The 22,036-nt window shown below is 39.3% G+C and overlaps 3 protein-coding genes across 4 annotated transcripts; all 3 read right to left on the minus strand.

Annotated features, from left to right (window-relative positions):
- Positions 1-1,228: 1,228 nt before the first annotated feature.
- On the minus strand, positions 1,229-5,940 carry LOC110043842 (uncharacterized). Of its 2 annotated transcripts, XM_020749341.2 has the most exons (6): positions 5,806-5,940; positions 4,249-4,325; positions 3,269-3,371; positions 2,283-2,408; positions 2,079-2,204; positions 1,229-1,925 (listed from the first exon to the last, which is right to left on the minus strand). In XM_020749341.2, exons 2-6 carry the CDS (start codon positions 4,273-4,275, stop codon positions 1,624-1,626), a joined length of 684 nt encoding a protein of 227 aa, XP_020605000.2. In that variant the 5' UTR covers positions 4,276-4,325; positions 5,806-5,940; the 3' UTR covers positions 1,229-1,623. The 2 variants fall into 2 exon arrangements, with proteins under 2 accessions (XP_020605000.2, XP_089134333.1); XM_089278207.1 differs by having other exon boundaries at positions 2,079-2,408.
- A 2,950-nt stretch (positions 5,941-8,890) lies between these two features.
- LOC110043857 (QRFP-like peptide receptor) lies at positions 8,891-10,359 on the minus strand. The gene has a single exon (XM_020749358.2). The coding sequence runs from the start codon at positions 10,280-10,282 to the stop codon at positions 9,305-9,307; it is 978 nt and encodes a 325-aa protein (XP_020605017.2). The 5' UTR covers positions 10,283-10,359; the 3' UTR covers positions 8,891-9,304.
- Positions 10,360-12,294: 1,935 nt separating this feature from the next.
- Positions 12,295-16,251, minus strand: LOC110043850 (trace amine-associated receptor 365-like). The gene has a single exon (XM_020749350.2). The coding sequence runs from the start codon at positions 15,511-15,513 to the stop codon at positions 14,563-14,565; it is 951 nt and encodes a 316-aa protein (XP_020605009.2). The 5' UTR covers positions 15,514-16,251; the 3' UTR covers positions 12,295-14,562.
- Between the last annotated feature and the right edge of the window lie 5,785 nt (positions 16,252-22,036).

The raw sequence follows: 22,036 nt of genomic DNA on the forward strand, positions 1-22,036 counted from the left end.
ACTCCAATATAAAAAAACAAAAGTGACGATTCGTCAGCTCTAATTGAATTTACTCCCTTGTGAGAAACAAGAGTGTCAAATTACCCTTTGTAACTAAAAAATAAAAAAATCTCGTTATATTCGCATGCAACAAGAACAAAACAATCGTTACCTGCACTTACTGTTGTAAACGTTAGAACTGTTTCAAATCTAAATAGTCTCGTCTCCTCTAAAACATGTCCTAAGAACTAGAAGCAACGATTCGTGACCTCTAATTGAATTTACTCCTTGTGAAAGACAAAAGTATCAAGTTACCTTTGTAACTAAAAATAAAAATATCTCGTTGCATCTGCATACTACTAACTCACGGACTGTTTCAAACCTCAAGGCTCATCTCTTTCGTAACTAAAATCCTCAGCCTAACCCACAGAAAACGTCGAAGTAAGCCCAATATAAGCCCAATTTCCTCTTTTATAGAAGAATAAATATGGCCGTTCTAAACTGTATCGGGATCAAAGATCCTCACATACCATTTACTTTTACAACAAGAAATTTGATTGGCTGTTTATAGTAGATCCAATCTAGTTGGTGTGACATACATACATCTTTCACTCACTCACTCACTCACTCACTCACTCACTCACTCACTCACTCACTCACTCACTCACTCACTCACTCACTCACTCACTCACTCACTCACTCACTCACTCACTCACTCATCCATTGACCCGTCCATAACATACCCCGACGCGCCGACTAAGAGGTATTTTTTTTTTCCAAAAAATAACCCAAAAAGGGACCGCAATCAATGGCCACCCCGTAATACAAATTTGTTCCCCAACACCCTCCGTGGTAGAGAAACGAAACAAAACTCACTGTTTCCCGTGGCGACAGGCATTAGCGTTTTGTTAGATCCCAACTGATAATAAACACTCTGTTACCTACTATTGTCCGAAATAAAATGTGTCTACCGCTGAAACCGACATGAATTTATTACTGAAACTTTCAACACAGCTCAACAACGCTTTGAGCTTCAGAATTACTGAAGTATTTTTGGTGAACGTGTAACTAGTTGACTTCCGAATAACCGAATAAGAACAAAATAAAAAATAAACCTTTGCTTTTGAGTACACGTGCCATGTTTTGAAGGCACACAACCTGATCACGTGCAAGTTAGCACTGCTGTTGCTCGAGGGAGTCAGTGAGTTTTGCTTGCCCTAGAGAGTTATACAGTTCCAGGCGGCTCATGTAGTATCTTTTCATCCAATAGAAAACTTTATTTCAGTTGGGAAGTTTAACGAGGCATTTTAATTCCTGCCCACACTACGCCGGAGAAATTCGAGAACGTGGCTTTATTTCTACGGTTAGGCCTAACCTCCACACTAATATAATCTGGAGAAATTGTCCACCGAAAACGGAACTTCTAACCAGAGGAACTTGATAACACCGACTTTGAGGGAGGTAGGTAATAAAGTATTGTCTGATTTGGCCACTGTCACCCACTAAAAATAATTCTCTTTAGTTCCGACTTCCATCTACAAAACGATAGATGCACGACTAAAAACACGAAACTACAATTTTAATTTATCACAGATATCGGGAATAATGGAGATATTGAAACAACTTTTATCTGCGATGGTGAAATTATTCCTCAGTGGCTCGTGATTCAGCTGATCCAGACGATTCCTCAATAGTTGGTAATTCAGCTGATCCAGGAGGCTCTTCAGTAGAAGGTGATTCAGCTGATCCAGAAGGTTCTTCAGTGGTAGGTGATTCATCTGATCCAGAAGGCTGTTCAGTGGCAGGTGCACGTGATTCACCTGATCCAGAAGATTCTTCAGTGGTAGGTGATTCAGATGACTCAGACGGTTTGTCCGTTACAGGCGATCCATAAGGTTCACCAGTGGCTGGTGACTCCGTAGTTTCATCACTCCTTAGTGCTGCTTCTGTAATTACCAGAACAAAGAGCAAAGTAAAAAACAACAGTTATTAAGATTGATTCCAGTCAACTCTCTAAGCAGCGATAATTCTAAAGATAAATATTCCACGACACGTCTTTTCAGTCGTTGTCTTAATACAATTAGAAAAGGTCATATTACCTAACTCATCGAGCACACTCTCAATATCGTTCCACTCGTCCTCTGTCTGGTACAATGCCCGGTTTGCTTGGTCTCTGATGTTTCTGTCATCAAAAAGTTGTTCACGGTCTGACGCATAGAGTTTATCTAGCGGGGAAAATGGTAAAATGAAAAGAACGAACAAAAGAGAGACGCGAAATAAACAAGTCGTAACTTTAAGATTACCTAATTCATCTAGTAGCCTATAATTGTCGTCCCATTTGTTATCCGTCTGGTACAATGCGCGGTTTGTTTGATCTGTAATGCTGCTATCGTCATGACCTTGCTCTCCGTCTGACTTATAAAGTTTGTCTGGTGGATCAAAAGCAACAACAAATTAAGGTGGCTTAAAACACTTTCCAGCACTTAGATTTTGATGGGTCGCTATAACCACTCTTTATCACTTGATGCTACAATCATGGTATCAAAAAAACTGCCCAATCATTGTTGAACACGTTTTTATCATTTTCGTGATACAATAGGTTACCATAGCAACAGTATGACCTGCTAAAAACACCCTCAATTACAGCTTTAGATGCTTAAAATTCAAAAACGGCGCGGTGAATTTTTTCTATTTTATCACATTTTAATAAGCATGATAAGACGCAACTTTTGGCAAAGTTTAAAAAAAAAATTGGGAACTAATTTTGAGAAATTGTCTTGGTCCTTCTAATAGACTGAAACCGCAGAGTCGTGGATAGAAATTTTCGAGGAACTCGTCTGCTTCAAGTACAGTAGTGATCTTTTTAACTGTCACACACACTCGTTTTCACATTGATTTCCCTTCTAATTTGCCAGTAAATTTTCAGTGTTACCATAAAAAAAGCTAATGGACCATATTTTCTCCTGGTCTACAGTCTATAAAGCGTAGAAATGGCGTCGTAAGATGTCCAAAACTTTGCAGTTAAACGTCTTGCCCGCGGCTCATGGTTCCACTTTAGTTTGACCATGGTCTATAATTAACAGTTAAGACCATACTGTGGGTGACCGATTTGTAATTTAAACGAGGATAACGAGACCATTTTTAGACAAAGTTAGCTCAATTTCTTCTACCATTAGTCACGAGGTCCTCTCGATGAAAGCGGTCTACTCTTGTGTCGAAAGTATACACGTTTGCTGATTGATTGGCCAGAGTGATTAGTACGGTTTTGATTTTGAGGCCTGCTCTTTACCTCTCTCCTTGTATCTTTTGTAATCCACATCATAGCCATATTCTGGATTCCAATGAACTCTTGGCCTGGTAGTTGTTAAAGTAACTACAGCGGAGAAAGAGAGCTGAAATGTGAAGGAGCGCTACGTTAGACAGCCAGCCAGCCTGCCATACAGCTGGTCAATAGGTCAGTCAGTCAGTCAGTTAGTCAGTCAGTCGGTCGGTCGGTCGTTCCGTCGGTCCGTGGGTCCGTCGATCAGCCAATGACAGAGTCAGTCAGTTAGTCAGTCAGTTAGACCGTCAGTCAGTCAGTCAGTCAGTTAGTCAGTCAGCCGGTCAGTCAGCCAGCCACTCCGACAGTCGGCCAGTCGGTCAGTGAGAACGCAGTAAGGAATGTCAATGTACTGAAACAAGAGAGGTGAAGTTTCAGGGAGTCGTTCTCGCATATAGCCCTTATTTTCAAGGTAACCCTCTAGGTTTAAATTAGATCGCTCCCGGTTTTGGAATTCCCGAAGGATATAGAATTAAATAGACAATCCTGTCACACGAATTTTCTCGCGTGGACAACGTAATCGGCTTGAAATGCATTTTCATCCTTCATGAAAACATCCACGTAACGCGCGTGGTAACATTATCCGCGGGGAACTGGTTACCTGGCCTACATGAGATGGCTAAACTTTCTCGGCCCTTAATTCTCTCTCTTACCCTTCATTGCCACTTGAATGAAATTCTCGTTGCTAGATATAGTTCCTTTCGATAAGAATTGACTTTAAACCACTAACAGCCGTCCATGAATCTCATCTTCCAAATTGGCAGCCTTGGAACTAACTTGAAAGGGATAACCTTGAAAATACCCTTCATGCTCTCCCGGTTGAAACTCATGGCTTCTAGATATACCTCGTTAAAAGAGGTGTAAAAAGACTTGAATTGACACAACTCACAGCGGAAAACGAGTTTCACCTGATATAGCTGGCTAATTTTATCACCACCGGCGTCACTTACCAATCGTAATACTGTCCTCAGCTCCATTCCACGTGTCCGTCTGATGCTCTCTGAGCTGTTCCTGATTTCGTCTGAAACTGACGGAGATTTTTTCCTCTGAAAGTTTGTTTTATCTTAAAGTATTATTCTCTGGGGGAAAAGGGCCATCTTTACAACATCTAGACAACATTAAAACTTAAATGTAGATGAAACATCTCAAAAACGCATTTCTGGAGTAGCGCTTTGGCTTCATACTTTATATTAGAACGAAACGTAAATTAAATTAATAATGCACAAATTATCTCATAGCTGATTATTCATGTTTTCAGTTGCAAATGTTGACAAACCATGTTATTATTTTCATGTAATTTACCGATTTAAACAACCAAAACAAAACCAAATGACTGAGGCAAGTGCCTCGATTTGCCTGTTACTATCGAAGGCCCTGTTAGGGAATCCAGAGTGAGCAGCAAGTGGGCGAGAAATTGAAAAACAAGTGAGGTCAGCCTCAATAGGGTACGCTTTCCTGAACTATAACCATGTTATAAATAAATCTCAATTACCAACACCTGAACGTTTGATCTGATTCTTACTTCTACTACAATAATCATGGGATCAGTCCTTGACAGATGAAATATAATGGCATTTCAATACTGAGATTGACAGCTCTAACGAAACAATGTTTTTCAGATCTTTCAATATGCTTACCCATAAATAATTGGAAAAATCAAACTTGCAAATGAAAAAGCCATAACGCATCATTAACCTTTTCCCAAGGTTAATTTAAAAAAATAACACACAAACAAAATATTCCTTAACAGCTATCAGTATATGAACGGCTACACAAATGGGTTTTCTGTACAGTATTAAGGTTACAAACGGTTCAGTATTCATTGCTTAGTATCTACGCTTCGAATTCGATCTGTAAACCGTCTCATCTTTAATTTTGAGGTTTCGCTTGTACTAAACTGATCAAAGTATTCATCGTAGCGTGACGTAGCCGTCTAAAATCCATAACGTTTGTCTTCCGTAGTCACAGAGTTGATTAAATATTTCTGGAAAACAGTCTGTGCGCATTTCGGAATACGTTGTGACTGATATCAAATGCTTCTTCCACAAACTTCACTGATTCTTCACCGTGTGAAACAAAGCGGTTACTGTAGGTTTAAATCATACGCCTTCTTGATCCATCTCCTAGCTTCGTATGCTAAAGAGTGAATTTATTATGCAAAACTTGTGCGTATGCAGACATTGAGTTATTCAAGTCACAAAGTTTGAAAAACTTTCTCTCGGTTTTCTAAAATAAGTTTAAGTTGAGAACTTCCCTTCTGATCTCTTCAGGGTCGCTTTCGAATGCTAAATGAACATAAAAACTTGGGGAAAAGGAATTCCCTGCGATTATTGGCGATTCACAAATATAGTGCCATGATCATGGACCATAACGTGGTGATTTAAAAGAACCAGCCAAGCCTTCGTCATGCATGCCCAGGTTAGCTTAACTCTTCTAAACTTTACCCCAATAACAGCATGGAAATAGATTAATGATTAACAGAGAGAGTGTATTCTCCCATGTCTTACCTGATCGCGTTCAAGTATGTCAAGACATATGTTCAAGACTTCCTCGGCGTGATGGATGTTGATCAAGGAACCATCTGTATGCTTGAGGAAAGTAAAAAGCTCGCAGATTTATTTAATATCCTTTATTGATTTAAAGAGGATGGTATTGAGAGACTCGCTGTCAAGATAGGAAACAACGCAATATGATTGGCTAAGAGCATTGTGATTAACACGTGATAAATGATCTTCGTGCGAGAATGTCAAAGATTGTTCCATGGGTTGACAGTCAACCAAAAACCCGCACAATCTGACTGTGTTGTTTAGCAGGGAGCAGCGAGTCCCCTTAGGCAAGAACTTAATGATCCGCATCGGGTCTTATAAAACTGCTCTGTGGTTTAGCAATATATCGATAGATTATATAGTCCATAGTCTCTAAGACTGACGAATGTCAACGATATACAAGACCGTACAAAGGAAGATAGTGAAAAAGCAAGGAAGAGTGAAGAACGATGCCTATGTCTTGGTAAATATTAAACATAACGTACTGCTTTTGTGTCCAAGGCAACTCTCTGTGACGAATGAGATCATTAAATATTCCGCAATACACCATTGAACATGATAATTTTTTTAGGCATATTCACATAGCTCGTAGACCGGTACAGCTGTACATTTGGATGTTGTTCAGATAAATCTAGATCTTTGACTTAACTTAACGGTATATCATGATCAATTGGTGTTTCTTTGATTGGTGATACAGTAATCATTACGGATTGACAGAAAATTCGAAACTGTTCAACCGATTTTAAATTTGTCAGCAAGTCAAATTAAAGCTTGTGTTAAATATTAGTTCAGATATTATTTGTGAAATGTACTCATTGAAGATTTCCAGCTCAGCGGTAAAGTTTTCTCGTACACTTTTGTAGACTATTACAGTGACACGGGACATGTATAAGGCTGATTATCTTGAAAATCATATTCAGGCTTAAGTTTCCAGAGGAGGCGGGCTGTTATGAAATAATTAATATTCTGCTGCTGAATATAGTAATGTGGGATTTGCACTTCCACCTTTTTACCACACGCAACTTAAGTATTGGCAAGAATGCAACGCTGAAAAATTTTCGGAGAACTACTGTATTCAAAACAAAATCATCTGCCGATAATAGTCGCATCCTGGTCGGAGACCGGCCAGTCCTTTTCAAACCCTTATTTGAAGCTCAGATTATCCGTATCAAACAATTTTTAAAAGACGATAACACCTTCCTCTCACGAGACGAGCTCACTCGCAAAATGAACATCAATATTCCGTTTACACTTTACTATGGCCTCGTCGCTGCCATCCCTACAGAATGGAAGAAAATATTAAATCAAAACAAGCTTGCGCCATGCAAAACGCCCCTCTTGAAGACCTTCCGTCGATCCGTGTAGCCTACGCTACACTTCTAAGTAACAACGTAAGTCCACCGACATCAGAGACTAGAATTCTAAATTACGGTCTCTCTAAAAAAAAGCATCCACAAAGTGTACTCGTTGCCTTTCTTAATAACCAAAGATTCGAAATTAACTGCCCTCCAGTTTAAAATAATACACCACATTTTACCTACCAAGTCCAGCCTTTTTCGAGCTGGCATTACTGAAAGAGACATTTGCTCCTTATGCGCCACTGAAAAACAAAGAATAAGCCACCTACTGTACCACTGTACAGTATCTATTGGCTTTCTGGGATAGATTCACCAACTGGTGGTACCAGAAATTTAAACAAGTGGTCATTTTGACTGAGTCTCACGTCCTATACGGTTGGCATAATAACATCAAAAATAAAAAAAACTTCACTTAATAATGTCACTCTAATTCTTATCGCAAAATTCCATATCCTCTCGACAAGTTCATGTGATGGCAACTTATGGTTTGAAGGCTTTCTTCTTCGCCTCCAAAACAAACTTGATATTTTAAAGCAAAGTTACACCATCCAAAGAAAGCTGCATAAATTCTTGGACATCTGGGGAAAATTACTATAAATTTCACTCCGCTTCGTCCTTTTCTTTTCACTCTCTCTTATTGTAACACTTTTCTTTAAGCCAGGCGTAGTCTTGTTCGTGGCTTTTATCTTTATTGCATGATAAAACACAGTGATAATTGCTACCATAATATATATAGTGTAAGTAAAGTGTATAAGAGTTGCAGGGTTATATCTGTAGTACATCTCTTTGTAAGTGACGTAAATAGTGTAGTACTGTTGTGTAAGCATTCTAAGTAGTTTAAGCTCTGTAAACTGTGTGAGAAGTAAATAAATTTCATAAAAAAAAAAAGAAATGTGGAATTTGCATACTAGTGAGTCAAACATGGGAAATTGTTATACCTCCCAACTCAAATACGTTTTCCGACTGGAGGAGAACGTGTCACGTGTCATGGGTCAAAACTTAATACAGCTGTAACTCCCCTGGGCGAACAAAAGTCTTTAACTCCTCAGGGAAACAACAACTTGGATTTTCGACTGCCACGTGATGAGGTCGTGCACCTTGAAACCGCGGCAAATTTACTGGTCAGCCGGCGTCAAGCAAAGATATTTTTTTCGCAGTTTTTTCTATTTTGGGTTGGGAGGTATAACAAAACACTTAATGACTGACCCCACGGGAAACAGTTAGTCTTGTTTCCCCCCGACCCCTCAACATTGAGGGTCTCGCGAAATTTTCACTGTTTCCCTTGGGGCCAGACATTAGTGTTTATTACTGACCGGTGATAGAAGTTGCTGCGTGTTTTTGAAGATGGGACGAGGAGTGTATATACTGGTATGTCATTTGTACTCGAGATGAGGGAGGTTATAAAAAAAGTGGTTCATAATCGAATGACTGTGTAAAAGGACTGAATTTGCAACACTGCGCAGAAATTTTGTTGCACATGCTACTGCCGTTCCTTATTTAGGAAAATTGCAACTAGAATTACAACAACAACAACATAATGTTTGTAAAGAACAGTTCAAAAGCACTCTGCAAAGTTGTCAAGAGCACATTGAATCAAATACGACGTTTTTTTAAAATAATTATTATTTACAAGTGGCAAAGTCGAGTTAAATAAAATTATAGACTAAAATAATTAACTACAAGGCAAAATGATTATAAAGCCATCGTTTAATGAAGGAGCTGGTACACCATCCGGTTACCTAGTTCTAAAAATAATTATCATTTACAAGCTGCAGGTGCCTGGACTGAGTTTACTAAAATATACAGCTTGCAAAATGAAACTGTTATTCCAAGTTTCTTGCAGTCTTCATTAATGTTTGCTAGGCAACTGAAGAGAACCTACATTGGATGTTAAATTAAAATGAATTAAGATCTTTCTTGATCCTCTACGTTCGACTTAATTCGCGACAATTGCTGAGCAGAAATATATCACCATGCATGCATCATATTTTAAAATTTTACTATTTTTTGACAAGTGGCTTAGATTATCCAATTGCAGACATGTTCAGTTTAACCAATTTCAGTTGATTGTTTTCTTTTTTTCGATCCTTGCACTGGAGTGCTCAAGACCTTGTTAAAAAATTCTTGAGACCTTGTCGATAATTTTGACTGAAAATAAAGCAGATGGAAGGATTTATAGCACAATTTGAGTGAGCAATAACTGCGGCAACAAAAGTGAAGTAGACGAAACCACACTGCTGTGTGCCACCAAATACAAAGAGCACAGTGGAAGCGAAACTGTAGGGCAACCAGCATAATGCAAACCCTAACACAATAGCAATGGCTATCTTGAGCACAGTTCTTTCCCTTGTCAGTCGTTGTTGTATAGCAATGGCCGTTTGCTCGCCTGGAATCACCTGTGTTTTGAGTTTTAAGTAGATGAGGCGATAGAGTATGGCTATCACTAGTAACGGGATGTAAAAGAATACAAAAGTCATTGGTAAAATGTAATTTGCAAACGACGAGGACTCTCCAAAAGCTTCTTTCCACCGTAGCTCACAAACCAACCGACCCTGATTCTTCACAAGCTTGTAGGCAAAAAGATATGCGGTGGAGGTAGCTATCCCAACCATCCACGTGGCGAGAATGAAGAACGGGCACCGCTTTGAACTGATCAGAGGAGAACGGAGAGGAAAAACCACAGCTTGAAATCGATCCACTGCGATAAGGACCAGGCTCTGAATTGACACAGCACCGGAGACATCGGTTAAGAATGTAAGCAGCTTACACAAGGCCTCGCCAAGACGACCACTGACTAACCAGGAGTCGACGTACAAACGCGTTACAATTCGAGGGAACAGGCAAATCGGAAACAACAAATCGGACATGGCCATGTTTGCGATTAAAACGTTGATGGGCTTTCTCATGGTGTTCGTCTTGAAGACAACCATTGCGATGAAAGTGTTTCCGGCCAACGAAACAACAAAGATTAAGCAGTAAACAAAGGTTACTCCGATCTTTGTTGCTGCAGCATCATATATTTGTTTGCAGCTCCATGGCTGTGTTCCATTCATGGTCTTGTTCACGGCGTCTAGCGACATTTCAGAGAATGAGATATTTTACTCAGCTTATTTTTCATGAAGTAAAACGGAAAATTTCCGGCGCTCTATTTACATTATGTCAAGAGGAGAATGTTTACCTTAACGTCATTGATGTCACTTCAAACAATAACAACTTAAGTCGTTACCGGCTTAATTGGCCTATGACATGTCCAATAGCAAAGCACGCGAGTGACTTCATAACTCAGACAAACTCAGACAAACAAAACGGAATGACAAGATTTGACGCTTTTTCAAGCGCGTAAGCAAGTGCTCCTAGCACAATTTTTAAAACGAAAATTTGGTGTTCATTTTCCTCTATTTCTCTCAGAACACGCTTATGTTGTCTGACTCTTGCGGGGTTCCGATAATTTACACTCAATTTGTAGACTTTGCGCGCTTCGTTATTAAGACGACTTCTGACGAAAAAACTGTAATTTATGATGACGTCATGTTGTAGGATTTTTGTAGTGGGGCACTTCCTTTTTGCAAACTTTTCCGGCTTTTCCTTAAAGCTCTTAGCGCTTTTTCAAAAATTAATTATTTTTTTCAAACGCCGTCCTCTGAGATAGAGAACAAAATCAGGACTGAGAAAAGGGAAAACCCACTCTTTTATTAAAATTCTCTTTTACTTTTAACGTAACGCGTCAATTCTACTTTATCTTTCTCGTTATACATTATGTTTGTCTTTCGTTCGTAAATTTGTTTAATTTATGCTTCTGGATGCTATTACGGTTCTCAGACATAAGTATGGAAATTCAGGGATGTCAAACAATAACAGATGAAACCTAACCGTTGTTTGAGCCCAATCCGCCTCTGAAGTTACAGATACCCATCACCTGTCTCAGAAAACCTGCTACGACATGCTAATTCTTTTCACAGTACTTTTGCAAATTCGATTACCTGAGCTTCCGGGCTTTTTTTAAAACTTCTCTACGACTGGGAGAATGAGGGTGGGTTGAGGAATCTTAAAATCTTTTAATCTATAGACATTCTAATATGTCTTAGAAAATGACAGTACGTTTTCGATCACTTAGGCTTCTACAGAACCAAATGCTTTCTTTTAGAAATTGCACTCTGCATTCGCATTTTCCTTAATGTTCTGTTTAACAAATAAAGAAGCCCCGACTGTGTTCTGTTCTGTTGTAAAGCACGCAGGAAGCGGTACTGCACGAAAGAAGTGTAGGGGAAAACACGAGACGTAGTTGAGTGTTTTTCCCTACTTCTTGAGTGCTCTACCGCTTCCTAAGTGCTTTACATCAGAACAGAGCACAGTCGAGGCTTCTTTATTTGTTTTATGATAAAAAATCAGACAATTTCCCCACGCATTCGGCTGAATTTTCAAACCAAACTTTATTTTCCAAACGAGCAAAAGTGGCGTCAGCCGTGCACTGTTCTCTGATAAAGCACGCTAAAATAAGCCAATCACAATCCTTGTTAGAATTGTTCAAATAATTTGATTAGCTAACGAAGCGACAGCTGTCAATCACAAACTGGACTTCAGCTAAGCTTTCAGTTTCGAGAAGTTTGAGCGGCTTTCGAGAGAAGAACGATGCCTTCAAAGTTCGCTTTTAAGTTAATTTTTAAATACGGATCTCAAGGCAGGTAAAGGTTTATAGTCCAGAGGAATCCGGCCGTATTGTGGCCCAGGAAAACGAGCACTTTTCCAGTGGAAATTACGAAACGCGGAGCTCAAAGCTTGTGGATGAAAATGCGAAATGCCGGGTTGAATTTGAAAGGAGCTACAGTTATTTACGGCTTGTAGCCGCATGCAGCAAGATTGCCCGAACTAGCGTAAAAGTTAGAAAGACTTAACGGCTCCCACTGGTTCTACTTCGAGCACAGAAGAGAATATCAGAGCAAGTTTTGCACTGACCACTCGTCGGTTTACTTCTCTGAGATGACCGGAGAACGAGCGTTACTACACTGCATGTAAGTGTTGTTTGAGTAAATGAGCATTTTTAATTGTAAATTTACAAAAATAAAGCTTCTCATCATAAACAGAGACAGTTCAATTGTTTTCTGTCGTTGTTTTACTTCTTAGTATAATTTCTGCCTTCGTAACAAAATTAATGTCTTTATCGAAGCACTGTTTAGGTTGAGAATTTGTGTATTTCGCTACAGCTGTACATGTTTTGTCGGCGGGAATCTAGCAAAACTTGTTATTTTAGTACAGTTTTAACACTACTGTTGCTAACAATGGTCTCTGTGAGCCATATTTACTGCGGAAAAATAGCTCGCTTCTAGTGCGTTTGTCTGAGTCACAGGGGATGTTTAATTTGTGTCAAATTTGTCAAAATTCCGAAGCAAAAATTTGGAGGCCAACTTACCGTCATCAACCCGTGCTCTGTTCTCTGATAAAGCACGCTGTTTCAGCCAATCAGAGCGCGCGTTATAGGGAAACTTTATTATAAATACCAATGAAACATCTGCAGGTGCAACTATAAGTACCAAATATTGGCAGACATGCATTTTAATTATCACTCAGCGGTAGTTTAACCCGAAAGTTTGTCACGGTCTGCATAGGAGATTATGCTTCACAAAGTTTCAACATATACTATAGTTCACTTATTTCACGTTGTATTTGTGGTATAGAAATTTATTTTTGGTTATACGCTTTGTTTCTGCTAATTAAACTGAATATGGTCCGCAGTAACTCGGTAACGGATTTGTGCCAGAACCTTTTGCGAACCTTGAAGAATGGGTTAATTGTTATTTCAAGATAATTTTTACGCGCAATAAATATTTTAGTTTGCGATACTTTTCAGGTTAACATGCATGTATCACAAGGAAAGGTTGGTGCAAGTTTCTTCCAGCAAATACCAGTTGTGTTTCCTCTGCGCTTAGATGAAAGAAATATCTAAGGGAAAACATCGGGGCACTTCACGTGATAACATCGTGCAAATGATTGACAGAAGTTTCCTGTTAACTAAGGATTCTCATCCAATAATCAACAAAGAATCCACAGCCGCCTGCAAATCGACCTCAACCTGATCAACGGGGACATAAAATGCAGTACGCTCTCGATTACTTAACTGCTTAATACAAATATTTTTCACAAAGCTATCAAACTAATATTTAAGTCCGTTAGGAGGGGAAAATTGAGTACCTACCCGTCAAAAAGTGTTACAGACCGGCCGGATGATTTTACCGGTCGTTCACACGGATAATGTTTTGCCACTGGTCGGAAAAAGTGGCCGTTACAGGCCAAATTTGGAAGGTAGCATTAACACAACAATTTTTAGATGACTGGATCAATAGCTGTTATTACAGTTTTCAGAGGTTTAACATACAAACGAGGCGAAAGGGTCAATTCTGCTTTGTATTGACCCATTCGCCTCGTTTGTATGCCTGTTTAAGCAAAAGAATATTGGACCGCAGACTCAACTGTAATAACAGCTAAGCAGTGAGCTGTTACCGAGCACGCGTTTATCACGTAAAACAAATTGGCGATGAACTATGCTAAGCTATCCGTTCTTGTACGTTTTTTTTGTCGAACGGAACTCGACTGGATCCAAACCCTTTCCCAATCCAAATTATTTGTCCGTTCTAAGAGTGATCAAAGCAAGTTATCCACCCTAAGAGTGTTCAGCTAAAACAAGAGGCTAAAACTATTTGTCCACTTCCACAGTCTCCAGCAAAACTCAGTGTCCACTCCAAGAGTGTCCAGCCAAAAATGTTTGTCCACTGCCAAAGTTTCCAGCATAAGTTGTTCAGTGTCCACTCCAAGAGTGTTCAGCCAAAATTATTTGTCCACCGTCACAGCGTCTGCGTACGTCTTTTTGTCCACTCCCAGAGTGTTGCGTGACAATAATTAGGGAGTTTACGAAACCACGAGGGCGACGCCGAGGACAACGTCGATTAAAAACTGAATTTATATTTTACCTACGAATCTCACGATACTCTTAAGTCATTTACTTTGTTTATCACTGTCAAAAATATCGCAAAACTAAATCCGGAACACAGCAATAAGTTTGAAATAAAAATTTAAAGAATTAGCCGTCGTGGTTCACGTTCTCTGGACGATGCCAAATTTGGTCATTTCATGTTGTTGTCTTGTAGAGGACGGCAAAGAAATGTACCAAGAATTATAACGTACCTACACAGCCACTGTACTGCTCACTAATTCTTTTGCTCAGTGACGTTCCCGTTGCCGTTGCCGTCGTGGTTTCGTAAACTCCTTATTGTCTACTTCCAGAGTTTGCAGCGACAGTATTCCCTGCCACAGTGTATAACCCGTTGGTCGTCTTGTAGAATGTCCAGGTCAAGTCATTTGTCCCCTCTCAGAGTACAGTGTCTGACGACAATGAGGTTGTCCGTCCACCTCTAGCGTTTCCAGCACAGGTAATCAAGTTAATACTCGCTTTTCCAAACTGAGGCATCCTGATCGTGTACAGTATCGGATTTACAAAGGAGTTAGCAAAGAACAAGGCCTCAGAAACACCTCGCGCTCTTAAAAGTGTTTCTTCAGAAAATGTCTGTGACAGATGAGACTCCAGGAATGTGAAAAGTACGTACGGAATCCACACTGACAAGGAGACAAGCGTCACAATGAACAGTGTCATAGTAAGCCTTCGTTCCTTCCTTGCCTGGCCGCGGTGAGAGTGCTGGGGTTGTTCACTGTATCGAACTGTAACAAATATCGCGCAGTAACTAAAGGTTAAAATTAAAAGCGAAACAAAGACGCATGAAGCCACGATGTACCAAATCTGCAACCCGAGTATGTCGTAAAATAAGAACAAAACTACGGCGCTCGTATAAATGAAAGATGCGATCCAGACGCAAGATATCCAAATCTTGTATGTCAGTCCTGTTACAGACCGATGCCTCATTGGACTTCTTGTAGCGTACAGTCTTTCAACTGAAATGGAGACCAAAAACGCAAGCGAACATCCAAAAAACAGCGTGTCAACTCCATATGTGGAAATGAACCACGCATGAGTCATCTCAACATTCCAAAGTCCATAAGTGTTCCCTCGACGAAAAACAGCAGTTGGTATAACAAGTCCTCCCACACCGATATCAGCCGCTGACAGGTTGATTAGGAGATATGTACTGCGCTTGCGCAAATGGCGGTCCTTGGTAAAGACGATAATCGTAAACATATTGAGCACAACGATGATGATCGCCTCAAGAATAAACAGAGAACACCAGAAATATCCTTCCTCTTTGTTAATATGAAGTATGGACTCTGTTGGTCTGAGTATTGCTAATGATGTGTTATTCGTTTCCATGGTGATGTCTACCTGCAATAGACCCACAAGCAGTTATTTTTTGCTGTCACACAATCCTACAATGATTTTAGACTCTTTTTTTGCTTGTTTGTTTTTGTACATGTTTAAATTAAACAAGCGGCTTTCCTTGATTAAACGCCAGAGCCCGAATAATTGCCGGGTTCAAATGTCATCGGGTCTATAAAGTTGAGTTCTCAATAAAAGCCTTGAAGTCCTGCGTGTTCTCGGCGCCGAAAAAACACGGTCAAACTCCAAGAAAATCCCTACCTCGAAAGACAAAAGTATGCAGTCATGATGATTTAGGCAACTAAATTAATCCACGCCCGCTTGGCTTCTAAATGGACACACACTAGGCCCCGATGAACTGTACGCTTTATCTTTAATGCAAGCGAAATCTCTCCGTAACGAGAACTAGATACAACCAAGATGGCGGACGAATGAAGACTGATCGCGCGGGCTTTTATACCACAATGAACGCCGCTGACCGACCGACTACAGCGGAGTGCCGCTGGACAACCAGCCTACTGGTGTAGGAAATAATTCTTAGAAATGTGAAACACTTCGACTGTCTCAAGTATAAACACCTGTCAGTCGACTGACAGTTTCTTAATGTTTTTTAATTACAGAGAAGCTTTTAACGGATATTGATCTAGTGATTTACCATCAATGTTTAAAACATCTAGCTGTGAAAAAAAAAAAAAATAAAAAAAATAATAAAAATAAAAAAAAAAACGCTCGAAAAGCACAGAATTTTGACCATATTAGGATACAGGACGCTTCAATGGTCAATTTCCTCTATGACTGAGACGAGCCGGTAGGGTATCATGGCAGTTGTGTTCATGGATGAAAAAATATCCAATCCAACAGAGCAACGTTCGAATTGGTACTGTTGCTATTATTCGATTGTAAGTCCCGAGACGAGAGGTACCAGATTTCAGAAGGCAAGCCTATTGTCCACACTGTGTGCTATCTTGGATTGGACTCATTGTTATTTTTGATGAATACAATTAACATGTTTCCCTGCAGGTACATCTCATAGAGGAAATTGGGCATTGAGTAAAAACTTTGATTATTCAGTACAAACGTATGTGCATGTGTTTTGTAGACTTAGCTCATTTAGCTCTTCCTGAAATGAATAGCTCATTGAGTGAAAAGCTAGGCCGTTTCAGCATTGTATTCTGTGAATTTCCCACTTATTTCATTGTACGCCTTCATTGTTGAATTTGATCAACTCGATTCTTCTTTTATTTTTGTTAGGGGAAAACATCTTCTTAGAAATCTTCAGCGTCAACCCAACAATTCTTTGAAACCCCTAAGAAATATTATTAACCTTGACGTCTTGCCAAGAGATTGAAGATAGTCAAGGTCCTCAGGGTAAAAACATTATACACAGTCACCTTATATTTACATGCAAGTAAGCAAAAATAAAAATAATAATTTTTTTTAACTTACGACTTACAGGCGGCCAGCCAGCTCACTGATTATAGCCGTGGTAACCGGGTTCGTATCGGCGTTAAACTCGATTTTGGAGTTGGAAATACTAGTCTGAGCCAAAAACGTTAACCGTTTTGCGATGAAATCCAGTTACCCAGATGAAAAATGTCCAACGTTTAACAGAATGCTCTATGGAAAGCCTGAAGTTAATAAAAAAAACAAACTTTTCCAGTCGTAATCGCCAACACAAGACGATCTCTTTGCAAGTTTTTTTTTCAAGCAACAGTACATGCAAAATTCACTCGTGTATTGATACAACGTTACAACGTAATTCATAGTAGCTTTCGCTTGGCCTGCGCAAGCCATCGATTTGCCGTCGCTAAAGTGAGAACCGGAAAATTACTAGATGTAAATCATTTCCTTACCAGTAAATCAGAGCAAGAGGCTACAGAATGCAACACCTCTAAAGGTTCTTAGACGGCAGATGAGTAAAACAAGGGAAACTGCGTCTGAGCAGAAAGCCTCGTAAAACACCTTTTACCTTTTGATAAAATTCTTGCATTGCAAATTGATATTTGGATCAGTCAGCAATTTACATATTCAAAGCAGAGATAATACAGCTATTCTTATGTCTCTATAGTTGTGGAGAGCGAGCCATCTTTAGTTTTATAATAGTTTGTTTACGACAAAATACTTTAGCTAGAAACATGAATCGCAAAAAAAAAAAACCAGTCTTCCTTGATTTATACCGATGAAGCACGGCATGGGCACTGGTTTTTGAGCTTCTTAAACCTTGCAGCTGCCTTACTTTACAGTAATTTCTAGTAACATGTTTACGTTTCTGGAAAACTGGCTGCAGATGTTTGTTCACTTTTGTGATAGCCTCAGGAGAAATATGCAAGGATGCCATAAAAGACTGAAACAGTTGTCGTTCCACAATAAATGGCTTGCGGTTTCGATCAAAGGCTCAAAAACCGTACAGTTATAACTTTACTACAACACTAACAGCACGTATACGTGACAAAAACAAAAATTATTGACCACAGCCCTTTCTTGTAAACTACTTTCAAGTGGTTAAGACCCTGAAATTAATTTAGGTATAATATCATAGATGCCAGTTGTAATTAAAAAATACTGATGGAGCTATCTGGTTGCTTTTTCATCATCAATCTTTCTCACCGTGTGACATCCAATACCGAGATATTTCTTTCACACTTTTGAAAAGAGGGATTACGTGAGGATGTTTTGTCAACTGTCTCACCACGTCATTTAACGTCGCCATGCATGTAGGTATCACATTTTGACGTGCACGTTAAGCAGATATTGTCCTTTTTTTCGTTTTTCCTATTTCCTTCAGCAACATTGCTAAATAAATAATTTTTTTCTGTGACGATGAAACTTGAAAGAGCCATTTCATTTTTCAGCGCCATTTTTCCATTCTGACATTGCTAGTACAAGCTCAATTGCTAAGCAGCTTAATCTAAATTTGTCTTTTTTAGACAGATTTCGTTTTTTTCAAATTTTCTTGAACAAAATTGCAGAATGGACCTTCCTACCGATGCCACGCAGCATCAACAGTTTTTCGAATCTTTCATTTAAACAACAAAGAAAAAACTCCATAGATCACTTTGTCAAGCCGAATGTAGAAAAGATGCCTAGTTTCTTAAAAATCCGTGCAAACTCGCAAACATATGGGACCGCAAAGCGTAGAAACGACTATCGTTATGGACAGAATTTGCAAATGCGTCACTCACTCAACTTTTGGTGTGGAGAGCTTGGGTACGAGTTTCTCAAGGAGCTCCAACCATTTTGGTTCTTGTGTTTCGCTTTTGGCAAATATGTAGTATTTTGCTTAGGGCTTTTGCTCACTCGTAGATGAAAGCTGAGAGAGGCATTTATCACTGTGGTCATGTATCGGTCAAAACAGCGCGGCCGGCGAGGTCAAAGAATTGTTAAAGTGAAAGTCAGGAAGTCAGATCGTGTTTACTAGACGTGGCTCGATCATAGCCTTTTTCTTGCATGGCTAGAGAATTTGATGGTTTTCCACTCCCTTTCTCTCCTTGTAGAGTCCAAGGTAAGCATACGGTAGCGTGTTTTTCTGTATCGCATTTTTTTGTGTACACATTAAAATTCTGGCGGTGTTCGTATCTTAAATTCAAAACCGTGATTTAATTATTTTCGTTATTTTGTATTTTCAAATAAACTTACTTCAAGCAAAAAATTCAAATTGCTTAATCTTTTAACTTTGTTGTTCTTCACACTACATTTCTTCTGTATTCTATGCAGTTGGACTAGAGTGAGCATTTCTTCATGAATAGTATACAAGTCAGCATCCACTATCGAGTAAATATGCCCTAAAATTTGAGTGATGGATAGACAAATTAGCATCCAAGAGACTGTGTAGATCTACTTTTTGCGGCAGAGATTGACTGCCCAATCATGTCAAACGCAAGCCATGTCAAACAGGCATAGTGGCTGGTGATGTACGTATAGTCTACGTATAGGAACGTATACGCATACGTATAGGAACGAGATATGTAAACAACTGGAGTCAAAACTTGAAATAGATATAAACTGTACCTGTCAACAATTGTTTTAATAATCATTGTCTAATCACAGTCAAATTAATATAGTCCATGTTAAAATTTTTAAGCAGTCTGTATAAACAGCCTGTAATTAGATTTTTGTTTACTTCCCTAGTCACACTGCACATGTACTACTTATGCCAGGGGGCAACGCTTGCCCCCTGGCATTCATATCTTTGTAAAAATTGGCAAGTTTGGGGTTCCATATTTTCATACGTTTGCAACGGATTCACATGAAAGTTTGCATATGTACTAAATTCAGCATAACAAATCGAGCGACGAACCCTTCTTTGTTTGAATTAAAAAAAAAAACAAAAAAAAAAAACGTAAAAGCGCGACATTGGTGAAAAAGTTCATTAGTATTTTATTTGCATTGATCTCTATACTCGTTTCGAGACTCTATCTCCATTTGCGCAATTGTCGCCGAGGGGAGAGATCTGGTTGTGGCTGATTAGGTAAATACTTATAACTGGCTTTCACGTGACGTCACTAAAATTCAGACCACAAAACTATTGATCTTTCTGAGATTTTACTTTAGTGATGTTTAAGAGCAGCTGAAAACTAATATTCATACAAATTTTCGCTCCAAATGGGTTCTTGGTTTTGTGATACACTACGCTTAAATTTCTAAGCTTTTGCGTGACGCGGCATTTACATGACGGCCCAGAGAGCTGTGATGATGGTTAAAAAAGTGACTTATTTCGGGGAATTTGGCTATCTGAACAGTTTATGTCTTAGAGAAAGTATTATTTTAATGTTTTAGAGTTTCTCGAGGGATATATTCACGCCTTTGTAGCAAAACTCAGTGACAGATGTTTCTGTTGGTTTCCGGCCGCCATGTTGGTGCCCACACGGTTGCGCACCAGCATGGCGTCTCCATACAGATCTCTATAGATTTGAGTAAAAAATTTCTCCACATATCTTGCACAAGAAAAATTGCTGTGACCAGAATCTTGGAGAGAGTCTTTGCATATTTACCTTCTTTCATTTCCCAGATTCTGGACTTTATCTATTGAACGGTTTTGATTTTTATTTTGATCTATTTTGAATGGCGTGACACTGAAAACCAGCAATTCTGAGTGGCAAAAAATCTATTGGGTGAATGGTATAGCAATTTGTTCTAATTGCTGCTTTGACAGATCTATTATTGTGTGTTATAAATCCACTAGCAAGCTAAAAACCACGCGCTTTATTGGGGTTCGAAGTCGCATTAGCCGATGAAGAAGAAAGCCTTTTTATTTTTTGGCATCTATAAAGAATGGAAGACATTTTCGTTCACAAAAGAGGCAGGCAGCCGAATCTGGATCGAACGCGGAGCAATTAAAAAACGTCAAGCACCGAACTGACATTTAACCATGCAGTGTATCAGTCTATTTATCTGTGAATACCTGAGTAATGTAGTATCTTCTTATTCTGCTTCTTGGACAGGAAACAAGATTACTGCTGTACCGCCGATTGCGGGCAATTCTGACCATGCTGACTTGCTGACTTGGTCTACAACATAAGCGTTAACCGATCTTCGACAGGGTTGTTGACATTATATGTGTACATTATGTCGATCAGACTTATGTAACTTAAGTTTCGTTTATATTTAGGGTGCGTTCCTTTGGAGTGATCTGGATCAGGATCAGTGATCCAAGGTCTGTCTGGATCATGATGCATTAAAGGAACCGATGAATCCACTCTGGTCCAAGTTATTTGCCCGCTCGAAGAGTGTCTAGCCAAAGTTATTTGTCCAATATTAGAGTACAGTGTCTAAAGATGAGGCTATCCGTTCACTCTTGTCCACTCCTACACTGTCCAACGACAATGAACTTATCTGTCTACTTCCAGAGTTTCCAGCACAAGTTATCAAGTTAATACTAGTAGTGGTATGGGCTAGTCCAGTACGAATTTGACAGGTAGTGTGATGCAAATGAAAAAGTATTGTTATGGAAAGGAGTTCTATTGTTTTCTCGAGTTTGACGTATCCAAGGTAACCAGAAGGCCCGCCCCCTTTGACGTCATTAATCTCGTTTCCGTGAAGACCGAGTAAAAAGCCTGGTTTCTAACATAAACAAAGTAATCACGCAATTTTAAAGTTAACCATTAACTTTAATATCAAAAGTTTCCCTAACATTACAGGACAGAGCCGTGTGCAACTCCCTAGTGGATTACGCTCAACTTATGAATGAAACTATTTACAAAAGTGTTTACAAATGGCACAACAGTTCAATCATGTCCACGTCCTCATTTGTTATTCTTTCATAGCCATAGGGATATGTTTTGAAGGTGTAGGGATCTATCACTCGTTTTTCGTACACAAGCTGGTACTTTTCCGTCTGAGAGACTGTGGTCAGTGAGTACTCTTTGGAGTTTCGGACGATGTGATAAGGCTTGTAAATATCAGTTTGTCGCGTTTTCTCGAGAGGGCGTTGAATTTCGTCTAAAACATTTTGCCGCAACACTTGATAATTTCACTACTTGCTACCTTCACTGTTTAAAGAGATTCCCCTCACTTTGCA

Source organism: Orbicella faveolata, unplaced genomic scaffold, assembly GCF_042242905.1.
Source record: "Orbicella faveolata isolate gen_17 unplaced genomic scaffold, um_ofav_v1 contig_46, whole genome shotgun sequence".
NCBI lineage: Eukaryota > Metazoa > Cnidaria > Anthozoa > Scleractinia > Merulinidae > Orbicella > Orbicella faveolata.